Source organism: Haliaeetus albicilla, chromosome 26 (assembly GCF_947461875.1).
Source record: "Haliaeetus albicilla chromosome 26, bHalAlb1.1, whole genome shotgun sequence".
NCBI classification, from domain to species: domain Eukaryota; kingdom Metazoa; phylum Chordata; class Aves; order Accipitriformes; family Accipitridae; genus Haliaeetus; species Haliaeetus albicilla.
Window position 1 is genome coordinate 17,178,597 of NC_091508.1, and position 19,301 is coordinate 17,197,897.

Here is a 19,301-nt window from a genome sequence, read left to right on the forward strand (position 1 = left end):
GTTTACCTTACAAATGAAGCACTGCTGTCTTGGAACTGTTATAAAGCCACCTGTATAGTAAATAGCTGAGAGAAGATTGGACTGGGGTAAATGCCTTATTGGAAGAAAGAGTGTTCAGCTGTAATGGCTGAAACTTCAGGTATGTTAATCATGCTTTTATCCCCTGTTTTTATAGATTGCTGCTAAAATTGGAGATATTCCTCACTTGAATAATTCTACAACACTTGTGGACCCATCAGTCTACGGTTATGGAGTGCAGAAACGGCCACTGGATGACGGAGGTAAGCTGGCTATGATCAGTCAATCTTGTGGATGCAGCTCCTGAAGTTGTATGTATCTAGGGAGGCAGTTGTCTGCTTTAAGGACAGAAATCAATGCATCTTTCTGTGTATAGAAATTTTATACAAGATTCCCTGTGCTGTTTAGTCTTATCTAGATAGCACAGCGCTCCTAGGCATTAGTAGTATTAATGTGAAGCAATTCTTTCTTAGTTGGTGAACTTTGGGAATTGGCAAATGAACTCTGTGATTTAAAGCTTGTTCTATGGTAGCTGGGGGAGGGAGGGACCTGCTTATTGCGTCTGTGCTGGAGCCCATGTATAGAGTACCAGATGTACATAGTAAAGCTGTTCTTCCCTGATGACCCTTATTTTCTAAGAGCAGGCAGTGTATAGGGACAGTATTACATGTGCTCCTTTCCATGCGTAACAGTGGTCACAGCACAGTAGTTGAGTCGCTCTCAAGAGTTCTGATTGCTTTGTACAGGAATTTTCAGGAGAAAGGGTACTGATGCAAGTTAGAAGGAAACTTCCCGTATTAAGTTTAGTTTTCATCCTTATTCTTTGAGAATTCTTAAATCTCTAAAGCATGTAACATTGGCCACAGCCAAAGAATAATTTACTGGGTAGACCATATTTCTTAACTGTAATGAGTTAATATTGTATGAAGTGTTATAATTTTAAAATAAGTTATTAGTTTCTTATGACAATGAAACTGTTAGAACAGGTGTTTTCTTTTTTACAAATCTAATGATGTGCACTGTTACAAGTTTAAACTGTATTATCTGCTTCTGGATAGATGCAAAGAGCTCACCTTTTCCTGTGATTGGTTATTAAAAAAAAAAAAAGTGGCTATGTCTTCCTTTTCCTATTTCCTCTAGTATTTTTGCTGACACAGGTAGCCCTGCAGAGTGATTCTCTCCCCCACAGATATGTTCAGGAGTACTGAGGAGATAAGCAAAGCTGCTGCCTAGCACTTTGTTTTGAAAATAATTTTTTTCTGTCTGATGCAAAGACTGAAAATACTGCACGTCTGCTTCTCATTCTGAAAAAACGTGCTGGAGCATGGGGAGAAGTTTCTTTCATGTGGAGGCTCTGGCTTGCTACCATTACTGTTTTCTGAACACATGCCACCACCCACTTTGTTCTCTGGTGTTGGCTCTATTTGAGCAAGAAGTTGCTACTCCTTTGATTTGGTGTTTTAGGAAAGAATGGGTTTATCTGGGTGAGCCCTTGCGCCTTATATCTCAGGCTGGAGCATCACTATATCTATGAGAAGCCAGACGCCTGGTATTACTGGTATGCGTTGGTTTCTGTATGGGAAGGTGCTCGGCTGTCAAGCAGGCTGTTCAGCATTGAAGAATGCTGAACAACGTTGAGCTGTTTGAATAGCTTAGGTAGGTGGCTATATGTGAAAAAGAATAAAAGTAGCTTTCTAGGAACTAGTCATTCATAACGCTAGTCCTGCCCATTTCTTTCACTGGTTCATCACACTGAACTGAGAAATCTGACCTCTTGACAAAATGTTTTTTTATGAACTTTTAACTCGTGAAATGGTCGTAGTGCTTAATGACAGCGCAAGTTAGACTTTGTACTTAAACTTTTACTGGTGAGCCCTATTACTTGCTGAGCCTTGTTTGTGTTGACACAACCTGTGTCAATACAGTTGCAGTCTGGGCTACAAATGTATGTTGCTGCTGGCTTTTTGTGTTGTGATAGATAACTTCATGGAGCACGTATCGTTCCTGGGAGAGCCTTCCAGAGTGGCTGTACACCGGACTTGTATTGGCAGTTCTTCTGCTGATGTAAACACCTATAGGTGTTTGCTCACCCTGTAGTTCAGCATTGGCCCTTGTCTGTAACTGTTTTTAAAGTAGCTCCAATGCTGTATTTGCCCTTGGGTTGTTCACATACATCTGTAGGTTTTACAACTTTTGTCCAACTCTCTTCCCAAAAATCTTATCTGTGAGATCTTAGAGAAGAGAAATGATAGAAGTAATATTTTAAAGGGCTAGAATTTCACAAAGAAACAGGACTTGTCAGGGTAGGAGCAAGGGTTGTATTGCTTCTTTCAGCTTTGGTCATCTTGGGTTTTATTCCTAATGGCATTAGTAAGTCCTGTACCGAAATAACAATTGTGTGACGAGTTCCCCACCTAACCACATAATCCTCCAGCGCTGGTCTTTAACTGCATGCCCAGAACTGCAGCCTGGCAAAGGAACTTCTGAAGCTGCAAGTGCTTCTTGCTCTGTATTTTGTTTATGGTATGATCCACACCTTAGTTAGTCTTAGGCTACCTGCTCTTGCTGCCATGGCATTAAAAGTCTGTAACGCGGTTTTAGCTTTAAGCATCTGGAAGGTGGCAGTTGCTTTTAATAGGACGCTTCAATTAGGAAAGCAGTTCCCATTTGGATGATCTTTTAGTTCTCTGTTAGCTGCGAACAAGGGGTGTCGGGATTGCATGCCCACACTTTCTCCATTTTCTGCTTGTCTGTGAACGGCAGTTGGGAAACATTGTTGTCAAGAGGCGATTATTTATGTTGTTACGCATGCTCTAGAAATTTTATAGTGTGGGGGTTTGGATACATTCTGCTGCTCTGGATAGCTTGGAAACAAATCTGGTGGTAAATCTTTTGATTGTTCACTTCTGTATACTGCATGTTCACGGCTGGGTGCAGGTCTCGCTGCTTCCTTATCCCCGTGTAGCTGTTAGAAAATTACTTCTGTTCCTAATACTCCTGGAAAAATTGGGTTCAGGGGAAGTATTTAAGGTGACAAGAAAGCTGTCTGTTTTTCAGGAAAATCTAATTCTCCCTGTCCATTTTTGTAAACAGCTGCTGGCGTGGCTGATTGATGTCAGCTTAGGAAGTGGTCTTAAGACAGGGTGACAGTGTGCTGGTCAAAACAAATTCAGCTGCTTTTAGAGCATTTCCAGGAAAAATAGGTTTGTCATAGTATTTGAAACCAGAATGTGTGAGTGCCTTTTGCACTTCCTTTAACATAACCTTCATCTGAAATGAAGAGCTGCTAGGATTGGCCCTGGTGACCTGGCCTATTGCTATTAGATGGAGCTTGAGACTGATTATTTCTCTTTTTCCCTGGCTGCTTTATTTCCCCTTTCTGGAAACAACTTTAAAGTAATCCTGCAAATAACTATAGTGCAGGGAGGAGATCAGGTTTATTTGTACTGCTTGCAGGAAGTCGTAGTTGGCATTTATATGGCCACTTGCCGCAGTTAAAGTTTCTCAACAAAGGTGAGCACTAGAGATGGGGTTAGTCTGAGCTGCAGAAAGACCTGGTGGCATCTTGCTGCTGAGGATAGATCCCAGCTCTCCTGTTAATGCCTAACGGCTGCTCCTGGCCTCCATTCTAATTAATGGGTCCCTCTAATTACCAGCACAATTTGATAAGTTTATTTAATGCTAAATAATCCTTAAAGAAACAGCCTTCTTTCGTTCAAAGGAAGCAGGGATCTAGTCTGCTGGAAAGAGACTGATCACCAGAACGTTAGCCTTTGTTTGCCCTGTTTCGGACTGCTTTGAAGATGTTTCCAGTTATATATGTAGAGTTAAGCAGCAGTGTTGCAGCTGAAGGCTGGGGCATCCTTTGAGTCTGGGAAAACAAAGATGAGAGACCTTGGAGAAGCCTCACACCCCCCTCTCTCCATTCCCTGCCTTCTCCAAGCTTCTGTGGTGCATCCAGGTACAAAGATGGCCCGTTTTGATGTAATAAAACTTGATTGTAGTAGAGCCGAGGGGCTCAAACACAACACGATCCTGTTGTATAGAATACTTTATTCTTCTCCTCCAATGTTTTCAGTGAAAATAGCAATGGGCAGAAGGAAATCTTACCCCTGTCTTACTGGTGATGAAAGTTAGTAGTGATGCTCCTTGGCACATCTGTAGCAGCTGTATGACCAGGGCAAAAGTCCAGATCTTTCAGCAAAAGGTTTAGTGTAATACACAAAATGCCAGTGTTCTTCAAAATTGTGACTTTACAGATCAACTTTTTTAAAATAGGGCAGTTTAAGATTCGCAGTGAAGGCAGACACGAAAATTATTAGCTTTTGACCATTTAATTAAAGAAAAGCCGGGCAGTATTTAATGATAAAGAATTAGGGTAACTAATGTCTTCCTTGTAGCTTTATAAAATTTATGATGATCCCATTTTGGTTCAAAAGTATGAAATGCAACCCTGTTCCACTGCTCTCCGGGAGATGCGTTGCTCTGATTTTATTCTAGCCATGAAGATATTCTTGACAAGATTGTATATTCCCATCATGCACATTAATTTAGTGGGAGGCATTGCCCTGTTTTATGGGGTGGAAAAAAAATCCGCATTTGTTTTGAGTGTCTGTTAGGTAGAATTCAGTTAAGGTGAAGCCTAAAGCAGAGTGAAGAGTTATCAACCAGCAGGTGCCATTAATAGGAAATTGTGCTGATTTTATTCAGTATTTTTCCTTATTTGCAGTAAAATGACTGCAGTTACGTTAAATTGTACTCAATAGATGTAAAAAGGGGGAAATATGTACATGGCTTGCCAGAGTTCACCCCCCTCCCTGGTGTGAAGAGGGAGATGGTGGAACAGAACATCAGCTTTCAGTATTGCAGGGAGTGTGGTCTGCCCCAGCCCTGCCTCTCTATTAGTCCCTGTCTTTCAGAGCAAAATGGGCATGTTGGAGAAGGAATGCACCTTTAGGTTGTTGGAACTGGGAGCCATGTCATTCTTTTCTTCCTCCCCAAAAACAGAGAGAAATCATAACTGACTTCAAGTAAATCACTCCCAGTTCTGTCCGTCTGCCTTCTATCTCAGCTCTTGGAGAGGTTATCTGTGAAATATGGAAGGAATGATCTCACACATTAGTTACTGTGGCTTAATTTTTTTTAACTAATTAGTACAATAAATATACAGTAAGGCTGATAGCTGCCTGGAGTGGTGAATGGCTTACTATGTTTGTATAGTACTTGAAATGGGTTGGAGACACTATGTTATGTACATCTAAAGCATTCTTTCCCTGGCTGATTTAACTTCTTGTACTCATAGTTTTCCCCTAAGAAGTTGTCTTTTTCAAGTGTAGGATTGTGTTACAAAATGAAGGCTCTTCAGTTCTTTGCGTGAACTTCAGGAGTTGATTATAGGATGTGTGTCTGTCTCATAATTTGTGGGCAGCGGCTGCAGTAGAACAGACTGTTAGGAGAGCTGTTATGGTGAATTGAAATGTGAAGTGGATATTTAAATACAGCCTTGTAATGTGAAGACCACTTTTTCTGGCATTTTGGGATAATGAGCGGCCTGGTCCGTGGCAAGAGCAATCCCATGCTACAGCAATAGCCACCAGACCTATTGCCTATAGTAAAAATACTCGGAGCGCAGTTTGGGGCAAGATGGCGAGATTCTGAATTTGGCTGTATTTGCTCAGCCCTGCAGTAGTAGCTTATCAGCTAGAGCAAATATTCCCCATTACATCACCAACCTTTTTCAACTGCAGTATTGATAGTTACCAAATTAGAGCTTTTTATATTCAGGGTGAGAATATGCAAAGACAAATCTAACGGAGTCAATAACGCAGCAGTTGTCTTATCACTGAGCTGGGGAGAGTAATAAAATATATATGCTGTCGATATTTTGGTCCTGAACTATTATGAAGGTATTGACACGCAGCAGAAATACAGTATTGACTCTCTTTGTCTATTTTATTTGAGTAAAGTGTTTGGCCACAAACTTTATGCATTTTTCTACCGGATTTAGAGAGTGTGGGATGCATCCGCTTTCTAACCCTGCCAGCTGATTGTCAATTTATTTCAGGTCAAAGAATGTGCAGGTTGCTGCAAGGTAGTTTGAAATAGCATCTTTATTATCACAGCTCACATGTTGGCCAGTTTCATTTGTTTCGCTACTTGTGCCCTCCAGGCATGCAATATAATCTTTCAACTGGTTGTTAGGACCAAATGGTGTGTTTTTTAGCTGGTTTGCTGCAGGCAAAGTCCAGTACGAAGCCCAGCAGGGCATGTGTTCCCACTTTGCATGAGTTGGTCTAATGATATTTTCCCCATTAACATTTGGAAGAAAGATCTAATCTGTTGGGGTTGGGGGGGGGGGGGGGGGGGAGAAATCTGTTTGAGGGTTGTCAGCTGGGGCCATAACTGCTAATCATAAATGGACCACCAACTAACATCGCAGATATGCCTGGAATGTGTGCATTCAGTAAAATGTGTTGTTTAAAAAAAATACCGTTTGGGTGCCGCAAGGTTACTTAACAGACCTATTCCTTTAACAGGTCTCCGTGTAAGTGGGCTCCATGGAGCACAGATAAGAGACACAGAGAGAAGTATGTGCAAGTGGTCTTTAATGCTTTTTGCCTAGAGTAAATGTCTGAGTCTGCTCAGCTTTTATTTTTGTTTTTTAATACATACCAGTCTGCTTGAAATTTCTCCTCTTTCTCCTCCCTTCCCCCCTTTTTCCCTTTTTTTACTACTTTGGGCTTAATTTGGGAAGGGGGGAGGTTAGTTGCAGGGATTTGGATTTGAGCAGGCAGGATTTTCTCCCATGACTCTCAGCATGGGGAGACGCAAATCAATTCCCTATCCTGTGTTCAGCTGGACACTGGGTTATGGTGTGTGTTGATCAAGAAATCCCCTCCTGTTTTGTACCACATAACGCATTCATTTCAGCCACTGAACCTAAATTACTGTTTTGCTTTTCTTTCTTTTTTGATGAAATGGTAAGAACTCTTTTTCTATAGGGATGAAGTTAGTTTATCCGTGCTAATGCTTTGATTTTTTTTTCCTTTTTTCTTTCTCTGCCACAGTAGGTAACCAGTTAGGGGCCCTGGTACATCAAAGGTAAGCAGTGGGTTATGTTTTATTATTTATTGATCAATTCTAATTGTTTATTGATCCACCATCTGTAGTAGTGTTAGGAAGTCAGAGGTTGAGAATGTGGAGAAACTGTCAGCTTGGGTTTTCTCCAGGCTGGGGTTTCTGCTAACCCTTTAAGATTGTTTGTTGTGATGAAGAAAGAAGAGTTGACCTGAAACTTGGATTTGGTTCCTGTAAATCTGCAGGACCAAGAAGAATAAATTCTCTCCTCTCCCTTCCCCTGCCCTGGTGCAGGGCAGGAAAGAAAGAAAAAGTGAAAAAAAGCTGTGGCATTTTGAGGAAAGTTGGAAGTATTAAATGGGCAGGTAGACTTTTATTATTATTATTATTATTATTATTATTTAGTTTTGTTGGTGTAATATGACCTGGGGTGACTCCTTTGTCAAAGATGGTTTTGGGAGACTGAAGCAAGCATGATTTGTCGTGCAGCATGTCTTAACATCTAATACAAAAGTAAAATTCTCAGTTTTTCTTGAATCCTGCTCTTAAGGAGTTGTCTGTCTTGTTTTGGGTAGTAAGGGGAGAGCACTTCTAAAGCTGGGTTCACCTTTGGGCTGATAGTGCATTTCCATCATAACCAGCTGTTTGTTGGGGGCCTCAGCAGGAAGGACAAGCAATATACATGAAGATTGTAGAACCTTCAATTTTTGATGGTTAGGTTAAAGCTAATGTCCAGCTAGGGCAGCACAGAAAGGGGTGGGCAGTGTTGTCTGCTCTGCTGCTACCTGCCACCCCTCTTCTGCCAGGAGTGATGTTCATGCAGGGAATTGATTAGGTTGAAAAGCCTGAATTGGTTTCTTTCTGATTTTGGTGGCTGGTTTTCTGCTAGGTTAGCTACTTTGTTCAGCTGCAACAGTTCCTCCAATACAGGGTAGTTGAAAATGTTGCAATATAGGACATTTTGGCAACAGGCTGGGTTTACTGCAGGTTAAAACAACTGTAATTCTGAACCTCCCTGTAGGGAGTGACCCTGTTCTGCTGCAGGTATGGGTGACACTTTGGTTTTGCATTGCTGCTAGTGAGCCTTGGGACAGTGGAGAGGTACTTTATCTGCAGCTTAGCTGGTGAAGTCTAATGTGTATTTTATACCTTCCCTAACTGATCTAAAGCAAAAAATGGGAAGACTTTAATGTATCTCACCACAAAACCTGCATTGAACTTATTATGCAGGGCTTTCATTGCTTTTGAGATTGCTGAACAAATTGTATATAATGCATATCTAAATATATGGAGTTTGCAAATTCCGTATTTGTTGTGTTGTATTTTCTACAAGATAGAAATGGCTATGCAAAAAAACAATCGGAGTTAATTCCTTTCTACTTGACTACAGTCAGGTCTTAAGAAATTGCTTTGGGTGATATGTTTTGAGGCAGACACACACTGAAAAAGTCCAAAGAGCAATAGATAGGGAGGTCTTGAGGTAATAAGACTTCAAAGGATAATTGAAGACAGCTTTTATAAATTCCAAGGAAAAGAATAAGGACAAGCAGGGAAAAAAATAAATCTGTGACTATCGGAGGCAGTATTCATATCAGGATTGGCTTTGGTTAGTGTCTTTTGGCAAGAGCTTATCCAAAAGTAGTAGGCGGAGACTGCGGCTTGGAAGGTCTAGGCTAAATATTAAAGAAACTTTGCCGTTATTCTGTTAAATCTGTCTGTAGCAAGAATGACAAAAAGAGCTTCTTCCATCAGTTCCATTGAAGATAGTGGAGGGTAGACTGGAAATGTATCCAGCATAGGAAGAAATTAGGTGACCACGAGAGATCCCTTCCAAAACTAAGTATTTTGACTGTGATGTAGTGTTTACTTGTGTGTGCAAAAGTCTTATGCTGTGCCTAGTTTCCACGGCAGGGACATAGTTGTATTCCAAATTGTTCTGTGTAATGACTATTTGATTTTTTTTTAATTTTTTTTTTTAGGGCTGTAATAACAGAAGAGTTCAAAGTGCCTGATAAAATGGTTGGATTTAGTAAGTACCTTGGATCCTTTTGATGTTTCTTGATGTGTTTTCTGTGCAGGAATGCTGTTTATTCTGACATGCTCACAAGTTTTTGTGCTTACTAGCCTTGGATAAGCCTTGTCTAATGCTGTCTTCATGGGGACCAGATGATCTGTGTTTAAAATCCAGGTGCAAACTGCATGGAAAAGCTTAGTGTCCCAGTAATAAGAACAAGACTGTGCGGTACAAGTTACTGAGAGTTTTAGTGATTCTCTCCTTTAAATTCCCACTAGCATAGTACATAAACAAGTCAAAAGTGAATTTATTTCCCCTCACTGAAGCATTTTACTTCCTTTGAGTATGTAAAACTGTGAGAGTTGACAGGGGAAAACAACGTTTAAATGCTAAAATAAGAGTTGACTCAAGGCAAGTTAAACAGAATTTTAAATCTCTCATACATATGCTGTGGGGAAACGCAACCAGCATGCATTGCTCAGATGAGAATTTTTCCTAGATTTGCATTCCTGATCTCTTTCAAGCTTGATCCTAATTTCTCTCTTCCTCTTGATGATCATTACTCTTCCTTTCAATGGCACCTCCTGCTGATGTGTTACTACAGTGATTGCATAGACTCTTCCACTGCTAGATCTGTGTATCTCTTCCAATTTGATATATGGAGAGTAAAAAGGAAAATAACAGGCCATGATAATTACCCCTTAGTGCGTGAAGTTTTGTCCTGACTCTAAAGACAGTACAAAACTGTAACTCACATTCCTGCAAAGGAAACGCTTGCTCTTCTCCTGCCAGACCTCTTCACTTATGGGTCCTGGTACCACATGTGGGGGGAACATTGGAGGGATGCTGTAGCTCTGTGAGAGGGGAGCTTGCATGCTTTGTTGGTGCATCATCTCTGCCTTAAATCTAATCCTGGTTCAGGGGCAGACAGATGCAGGAGGGTGGCAAACCCACAGCTGAGAGATGCCTCTGTGGGAGCATCCTGAGCCAGGCATACCTGTTTGACTTGACAGTTTTGCTCTTTTTGCAGTCTGGGAAGGATATGAATGGTGATTGGCACATAGTCTCTCCTCAGTATGTCTCATTGTAAAACAACAATGTGCCGACTCCAGAAGTTAAAGGAGATGGGTATTTGTTTTCACTTAAGATTGATAAAGCATTTCAGTACGTAGCAGTTCTGTCTGAGTGCAGACCAGCCAAATAGCATGTCCATTGAAAAGAGGCAGTAAAATAGGAATTTTAAAGAAATAAAAGCAAAAGTCTTTGCCTCTTTTAGTACCCCAAATAACTAGTTTATTGGTTCAGGATGAACAAGATACACTTAAATTACTCTTCTAGCAGCACTCAAACTGGTGCCTTATTCTTGCATGTTATGTATTTCCATTCCAGTGCAAGACACCCTTTTTTTGTTTTGTTTTTCCAAGCAAATAGAACAACTTTTGGAAGTATTTTACTGTTTTTCTGCTATGATAAATTTGGTCATGCTGTGGATGCCTGTTCTGCAATCCTGGAGTCAAACTGTTCCTTTATAGATAGCTGCAGCAGAGTAAAAGCGGGAGGTGCTCTGCAGTTACTTGGAAAAATGGTATGTTCTGATGCTTGTTGAACTCATTGCAGTAATCGGCAGGGGAGGAGAACAGATCTCACGGATTCAGGCAGAGTCTGGCTGCAAAATTCAAATTGCTCCAGGTAAGAGCCTCTTTGTATGGCAAGTGAACAGATTTTAATGTTGAAGTATGTTAATGTCCATTAGATCAGGTGCCTTGCCATGCTCATGGTGTGTTATTAGAGTTAACACTAATATATACTAGGCTAAGATGCATGGGAGAGCTGTTTTGGGACTGACCTCCTGACTAGCATAGCAAACAGGTTTGTCAGGTGGTTTGGGGAATGAAGCAATTAAGGAACTAACTGTCTTTAAGCAACAGATGAGTACAGTGCAAATGGACAATCCATGTTGTACTTAGACCTGAAATTGCAGGTGTTGAGTTCTCTCCTGGTGGTACCACTTTACTCAGTGGTTTGCCCCTGATTAGTCTGGTCAGGTCCAACTCCTGGCAGAAGACATTTCAGGAGGGTGGCAGCAGCTCTTCGTACAACTCGCCTTGCATCGAAAAAATGGGACCATCCGTTTGTTCTGTGCTAGTGCCTATTTGCTTTGGGGAAGACTCTACTACAGTGCTATACAGGAAACTTGATGAATGTAATCTAAGTTCTTGCTCCTCCTTTTATTTGGTGGGGAAGGCTTTAAAAGGATGCAGACATCCAGTGAATCGTTTAAAATATGTTGACCCTGGATGTCTTTGAATTTATTAATATGCTCTATGTGCCGGGAGCAGGGGGGCAGCGCTTCCATTAGTGCTTGATAGTTACTGAAACAGCTGCCATTTTTTTAATTCCATGTATTAAAAATTTCCTTCTTGTTTCTTTTGTAGACAGTGGTGGGATGCCCGAGAGGCCCTGTGTACTCACCGGGACGCCAGAGAGCATTGAGTGAGTCCTGATTTCATTTCTCTCCTTTCTCCTTCTCTCTCTTCTCCCTAATGCTGTGCTCTGTCAGTGGTGCTACTTGGTTAGCCACACCAGTGAATGTTGGCCTAGAGAAACTTGAGGGTCTCTGGAGCATAGAACCTCTTGGTCTGATGCTTTAAACTGTGCACCTCAAAGGCTTTTTTCCAGTTGCAGTTTGAACCCTCTGCAGAAATTTCCGTGGAATTCCCCTCCGCAGGGCAAGGTTGCTCTTAGGGCACCTAGGATGCAGTTTTCTAACTGCAGCTTTCCAGGATACTGAGCTAAGCTGTTGAAGGGCACTTCTCTTCTCCCCTTCGCTTCCCTACTCCTATTGAGATGACCATCCTTCCAGCTGAAGAAGGGCTGCATGAGGCCTCCAAAGCCTGTCGGTGCCACTCCAGAATGATCTGGAGGTGTTGGTGTTGTTGCAGAGCAGCATGAGGCCCATGGGTGTGCTTGCCTCTGCATCGCTGCCAACAAGAAGCAAAGGACTGAACCAAAGTCTTGAATTCTGATCCCTGCATGGTAGAGACACGTGGCCAGCCAGCAGGGGTTTCTACTCTTTAGACCTATAGAAACTTTAGGGACAGTGTTTCCTCCCTCCCCCTTCCCAGGAGCTGAGTTTGAGACTCTCACAAACCAGTTGAGGACCTCCTGCTGGAACTGGATCCAGGATCCTCAGGCTTACAGGAACACACTTAACATATGGAGCTGCTCTTTCTCTCCCCAGCCTTTGGGTAGGTGGGTTTTTTAAAATCCATCTGGAAATCTTTGAGTTGCATTTGATAGTGAAAATACATGGGCGCAAAGACTGTCTCTCTAAAGAGAAGACACTCATCATTCTTCCATTCCTAAGAGGTCTAAGGGTACTGAAATCTCCTTATTCTACCATAATACTGCAAGCAGTGAGCCAGAATAAATGTAATTGGCAAGCTCACATTATAGGGCAGGCAATGTATTCTTGCTGATATTGAAGTGCTTTTTCCCCTTTAGCAAAGGATATTTCAGAACAAGAGCAAAATATTAAAAAGCTGGGATGCCTGATGAGATGCAGTTGGGGGAAAATGGGGGAGAGGTATAGTTAAGACTTCATGGTTCTGAAATAAGCGGTTAAATGTAGTCAAGTCCAAGGCTGTCTTTAAATAAAATGTAAATAAGTTTAAAAAAAAAAGTGAGAATACTCAGTTTGTGAAGCAGAACAAGGTGTTGAGGACATGGAATTAGGCAAAATTTAATTTACTTCTGTGCTAAAATTCTTGTCAAGTTGGTTGGTTGAACTATTTTTTCAGGCTACTTGTCGAAAAAGAAAATTAAGTAAGGAAACCAATCTAGATGTCAGACTTTGAAGGGTTTTGTGAGGAGTGTTTCCATGAGTTATATGCAGTGGCAAACTAATAGGGTTAATTTCCAAATGACCCCTTCTCATCTGAAATACATTGTGTATTAACTGTTGTAGTCTCTCTTTTTTTACTAAAACAACATTATGCAAAATATGAAGATAGATGAATAAAACCTCTTTAAGACTCTTCCAGAATATTTGAAGTGGGCTTCCAGAAATTCCACCTTTTGCCTCGTTTTGCGAGAAAGTCAAGAGAAAGCAGTGCTCTGATCTGTGTGCAGCCTCAGATCACCACCCCTTGGGCTGTCTTGGGTGAATGTCTTCTTGTGAGGGATGACTTTGTATTGTTTCTTCAAATCACCAGAGAGAAGACAGTCCTCCTAGGGTGCCTGATATGGCTTGGTATGAAGTGGAGAGAGGGGAGGATACTGCTTTAGGCTGAATAGGGAACTGGTGACTTTCTTCTACCTACTTTGAGAAGGGTTGTGGGAGAAGGGCAGGAAAGGGATGTGTTGGTACTAGGAGTCTTCAAGGTAAAGAGAAACTCTGTCAGCTACCTCTGACATGCAAAAGATTTTAGAGGAGGGATCTTTAATCTCCCAAATGCTTCTTTGTGTGTCTCTTCTCACCAGGAGTAGAAGAACCCAGTCTTTCACTGGTTGCTGCTGCAGTATCATTGCCTCGCTTCGTGGTGTAGCTTCAGCACCTACTGCTTGGGGCAGAGGCTGTGTTAGAACAGTGTTCTGTTGCTGCTGGTAAGAGCAGGCAGAGAAGAGCAAGGCAGTTGCCTGTGACTGATCAGAGAGTGGTTAACCAATGTGCTGTGTTAGTATCAAAGCAGTGTGTGGTTTTTGTCTTGACCAAGAAGAACAGAGCTTGAGTTTTACCAAATATTGTATATACGTTAAAAAGTTTAGAAAAGTTTAGAACCTAGAGCATCTTCATTCAAAATCAGCACCCCAAATGCTATAGCTCAACTATTGTCCTTAACTTCTGAAGAGGTCAGAGCATGCTGCTGCTCTTCCTTCTCTCTTCCCCTTTCAAAAATCAAACTGCTTATAAGTAATCATGATGGGGAAAATACACATCAAAGAGTTTAAAAAAAAAAAAGGCAAACATTGTGCTAACTATGGTTTCCTCCATCTTTTCACTTCTTCTCCTCTCCCTGATCACTTCCCATTCCGATGGTTCCTGGTCTCTTGGTCACATAGAACAATGTTGTCTAATGGTTGTTTCCCTCGATTCTTTTCCAAAGACAAGCAAAACGGCTACTGGGGCAGATTGTAGATCGCTGTCGGAACGGACCTGGTTTTCACAACGATGTTGATGGCAACAGTACGATTCAGGAGATTTTGATCCCGGCATCCAAAGTGGGTCTAGTCATCGGCAAAGGAGGTGAAACAATAAAACAGTTGCAGGTGCGCAAGATGCATTTACTTTAGGGCTCTCTTCCCTACTGCAGCTTCTCTAGATCAACAAGAGCGTGCTGAAATGGAGAGCCTTGAATGCTCTAACCTTCTACAGCAGGGACTACTCTTCTGCCTTCAAAGAGCTGGACTCAAATCCAATCTTGTGTTACAAACAAAATAGGTTTGGCCCCAGCTACGCATGTAGTGGAGTTTTGCCAGAACTGTGAAAGAAACTCGTGTGCTTTAGATAACGTTTGGTGCGTGCTGTTTAGGAGGGGATTCTTGTAGCCAAGAAAAGGCTATGTCTAGTCTGCTGCTGCAATAGTTTTTAATGCCAGCCACGCTGTTGTAGAGTGCCGTGCTTCTCTTTTGTTGCTGATCTGTGATAAAGCTGGCGTGTGTTGTCTTTTTTTTTTTCCTCATCCCACCCCTTTCTAATTAAAAGTGTTGTGTTATGTATAAATCTATGTTCCTAAACATTCTTTATTCCTCCATCTGGTACAAGTTTTTTAAAGAATAGAGGGTTTCAGAAAAGCACCTAGGTCAAAAATGTAGGTGTTTTGAGTGCCCTGATTAGGCCTCTGTCATCCAATAGTTTTAAGGCTGGTCACTTCATAACTATTATATGCAGACAGCTACAGATTTTGGAAAGGGATGAAAAATCAGTTGTTGAGGTAGAGGGGTTCTCTTTGCTGCAAGGAATTCAGCTATTTGAGAACTTCAGGAGTAGCACACTTTCTGGCAGTCCTTTACACTGTGGGACTGTTACTGGATTTGTGCTATAACTACTGTGAAGAGTTAAAGTAGCATTCTGTAAAGCTGCTGATTTGACCTACGTAATGTTTAGTAACCAAAATATAGTCCCTTATTTTAGGGACTCTGCTTAGCAAAGTGCTCTGTGCTTTTTCTTTAGGAGCGAACAGGTGTGAAAATGATTATGATCCAAGATGGTCCATTGCCTACTGGAGCAGATAAACCTCTCCGTATTACTGGAGATGCATTTAAAGTACAGGTATGTAATGAAAGTAAGCAGTTGCCCCAGAGAGCCGAGAAGAAATTTAAACTTTAGTGTATTTGTGAGCATCTAATGGAGTCAAATCCAACTGTAAATGTAATGATCCTTGCTAGTTTTGTTTGTTCTGTAAGGCTGATGAAGTTTGAGTAGAGCAAGGTAAAACACCAGACTAGCAAGCACTGGCTTGTTTACAGCGTAACCTAGGAGCTCTCACTCCACACAGATATTACACATGGGTAGGAGAAGAGCTGAGGAGGAGGGTTTGGAGAAAGTAGCTTTGAAACGCTTTCCGGTCTGTGTAGCAAAAAATCATAGCTATATGTTACTTGAGCAAATGGGTTCTTAGTGACTAACTTAATCACACATTTGAGAAAGATTTGTGGAACGTTCACTATCTCAGACAGCCAATTGACGCAGGTAATTAAAAAATAATCCCACAACAACTCCTGAAACCAAGGGGTTTGCTTAATATTGGTACCTCAGTCTCCTTGTGTCAGGGTTCTACAGATATGTTCATACCTGCGGTTCAAAGCAAAAACCCATGATCAACTGGAAACTGGAAGATTGCAGCATGATGGGAGTGCTTGAATTAAAGAATTAAAGTTTAGCTGTGGCATGTTCCACTTCTCAGCAAGTGCTTTTCATACCTTGCTAAGTACTTAAATCTAGCTTAGCATTCCTGTCTCTAATAAAAATAGTTCTATTTCATAGGATCTCCCTAATCATAAATTGCTGCAACAGTTGATGTTGCTCAGGGATGGTATGTTTGGGTTGTATTTTTCAAAGTTCTTACTGTAAGTGGGCTTTTAGATTTAAATTTTTTTTTCCCCAAATTCTTATACTTATTGTGGAGGCATAGATATGCAAAAGAGTTCAGTGGCAGTCTTGCTACTTTTAACCCAATCATACTTTCAGTGCTGCAGCTTCCCAGGTGGTGGCTTCTGCATTGCAAGATTTGCTGTTGTTGTATCTTCCATGCCATAAATCATGCCAAGCAATCATGGAGACTGCGTAGGCTGCAAGATCTTTGAGGCACTTAGAAAAGTTGAGCATGCTTAGAAAGCACTTAAGAAGCTGGATGAATCCTTAGGTTTGGTGGGATTCTCTGGATGCTGCAACAGTGTTTCTTAACTCTCTCAAACCCCTATAAAATTTCCTTTGCTCTTATTTCTGTCTTGGCATCTCTGAAAAGTCTTGAGTTGTTTCTTTCTGTAAAAAATACCACAGGGGCATGGAAAATACATAAAAATATGAAAGGAGTCAGATTCACCAGTGTCCCTCAAACTTGGAAATAGAACCGAAATGTCAAAAGCTTAACTGGTAATATTTAGAAACAAAGGCTTTGGTTTTGACATGTAGGCTTTTTTTTAATGGTGACTACTATTGGCTTATTTCCAAGGTACACTTTTACTAGCTTGTGAATGGCCTTGAGGGCTGAAAGTAGGTAGGAAGAATATTCATTTGTCTCAGAAAATGTCTTGCTGGATTGCTGCAGACTTGGGCTTAACTTTTCTGAGTGTCAATAAGCTCACTACTGCCCACCTGCCTCCTTAGTATGTGCTCTCTAGCTCTTAGTGGGCATGATCTCTGATATGCTACCATAGCTTCTACCTTACTGTATTGGCTTCAGTTCTATCCAGTAGGAAAGGGTGTTTGCTTCCTTAATTTAAAAATAAAACAAAAAAAAAAACCCCAAAGATATTTTAAAAGCTAAAGGGCCTTTTTGAAAGACCGAAGGAAGCAATTGTATGCAAGAAACTGCCACCCTGCACACGTGGCAGGTTTTGTCATACGTGGAAGATACCATCAAGAACAGATCTCCACTGACTGTGGTAAAAGAAATTCTAAATCAGAATGCTGTTTCTGTTAAGCAGATGGAGATCGCTTTGCCTGAAGCCTGACTATTAGTCACTGTTGAGGCCCTAACACCAAGATGGCAAGCAGGATAATTTTAAGCTAACTGTAACTTCTTTCCCCATGTAGCAAGCAAGGGAAATGGTACTGGAGATCATCCGAGAGAAAGATCAGGCAGACTTCCGAGGCGTACGCAATGATTTCAGTTCTAGAATGGGAGGAGGCAGCATAGAGGTATGTTTTCTTCACGAGTACTCTGCTAACCTCCCTGTGGGATGGGTAGTGGGTGGAAGTCATCAAATTGCACATGTAACCTGTAAGCTTATTTTTAAATGCATTGTGTTCTGTTGCCAGAAGAGTGACTCTGGCTGCAAAGAAGAGGAGTTCTCATGGACTCCCAGATGGCGCTTTTCTAATTGTCTTTTTAAGCTGCATTCTTGTAGTGCAGAGTTCATTTAGCGGGGAAGGAATTTGTGGCCACATGTTTGTTTTTCTTAAGCGATATGGTTCTGTAGTCTGGAGCTGCCTAATGTGGCCTGTCCTTATAGTTAAGAGCATCTCCTTGTAAAATCAGAGTAATTTAGTCTAGTTCTCTGAGCTTTCATACTGCTTTGCCTTTCCCATCAGGTCTCTGTGCCCAGGTTTGCTGTTGGAATTGTGATAGGAAGAAATGGAGAAATGATCAAAAAGATTCAGAATGATGCTGGAGTTAGGATTCAATTTAAACCAGGTTTGTGTGAGGATGGAGAGACATTACTTTCTGACCAGTGTTCCAGTTTGCAATTGCTAATGTGAATCTGACCTGAGGTTACAGCAGCTAGGCTTTCTTAATTTAAAGGTGCATTGTGTCTCTTTCTGAAACCCGTTTAAATATGATGTGCTGCTTCCTCGTGCACTTTCTGGTTTTCAGAGAGTAAGATATACAGCTCATTTGCAAACGTTAGATGTCACAACAGTCATGTCTTGAGTGGTGATTATATGGATAAACAAAATAACAATAACAAAGAAACTTTTATTTCCTGTTAAAGAATTCTCCTTCAGGACATTAAAGCCTTTGGGGATCAGGAGTTGATTAATTCTAAGTAACTTTCTCTGGGTCCTTGGCTGTCTGATCACCTATCAAAGCTGCCTTTGTCCTCTTAAAATCATATCAGTCTTTTTCATGGCTTTTTGACATTTGAAAGTGTTGCCTTTTGAATGTTGTTCCCTCTGCAATGTGCGTTGGGTTTTGTCTTCTTTCAGCCCATGGAAGAGGGGCTGAAGGTGGAGGGAAGAGGTAGCTCTTGGGGTAGTTATGTTATGTGAAAATGCTGCTAGCAATGGTGGTGCTAAAAGGAAGCTTTTGTTGGCGGGTGGATGTTTTCTCCTTTTAATTTAGTCTTTGCCACCTCTCTTCACAGATGATGGGATTAGTTCTGAAAGAGTCGCACAGGTCATGGGGCTTCACGATAGGTGTCAACACGCAGCACACATCATCAGTGAGCTCATTCTCACAGCACAGGTGGGTTCTGGAGGCTCTTGGGAGGAAGGTGCTTACATGGGAATGTAGTCTGCATGCATGCAGCTGTGTGGATGGATGCCACCATCTGAAGAACAGTGTTAAATTTTGCCTCTGGTAGGCCACACATGCTGCTGCCCAGGACAGAGCTGCTAGGTTTGTTTTTTGTTTATTTGGGTTTTTTTTAATGAGCTATGGGAAGGTCTCCTATTCTCAGGCAGTATTATGAGGCCTCATCATTATAGCTCCACGTTCAGCCCCCATGTTTTGTTGTTCTTAAGTTATTTGGAAATGGTGACCTGGTGGAATGGAGTCCAGCAGTAGTGTGAGACAGTGCCTGGAGCCTTTGCTCAGTAGGGCTGAGTAAAGCTTAGACAGCAGAGCATTAACAGTGCTCAGTGATGCCTCCTCTTCAGACTCCAGTCCTCTGGTCTAGTGGCTGTGGAGGGCAGGGGAAGGCAATGAATTCTCACATACGCGGTCACCATGCTCCAAGACAGACACCAACATGTTGCATTGCCCAAGAGCAAGAAGTACAAAGATGAGTGAAGTAGTAGGGCAGACTC

The 19,301-nt window shown here is 41.6% G+C and overlaps 1 protein-coding gene across 4 annotated transcripts in view; it reads left to right on the forward strand.

Annotated features, from left to right (window-relative positions):
* FUBP3 (far upstream element binding protein 3) overlaps window positions 1-19,301 on the forward strand; it is a 41,105-nt gene that overhangs the window by 6,883 nt on the left and 14,921 nt on the right. For 3 of the 4 annotated variants that reach the window (XM_069770607.1, XM_069770609.1, XM_069770610.1), the window contains exons 2-12: window positions 176-281; window positions 6,555-6,605; window positions 7,086-7,119; window positions 9,075-9,124; window positions 10,727-10,798; window positions 11,545-11,602; window positions 14,215-14,377; window positions 15,282-15,380; window positions 17,367-17,471; window positions 17,865-17,967; window positions 18,638-18,738. In XM_069770607.1, coding sequence (XP_069626708.1) covers window positions 176-281; window positions 6,555-6,605; window positions 7,086-7,119; window positions 9,075-9,124; window positions 10,727-10,798; window positions 11,545-11,602; window positions 14,215-14,377; window positions 15,282-15,380; window positions 17,367-17,471; window positions 17,865-17,967; window positions 18,638-18,738 — 942 coding nt within the window. The remainder of the gene's footprint in view (window positions 1-175; window positions 282-6,554; window positions 6,606-7,085; window positions 7,120-9,074; window positions 9,125-10,726; window positions 10,799-11,544; window positions 11,603-14,214; window positions 14,378-15,281; window positions 15,381-17,366; window positions 17,472-17,864; window positions 17,968-18,637; window positions 18,739-19,301) is intronic. The other variant, XM_069770608.1, reaches the window with a different exon arrangement.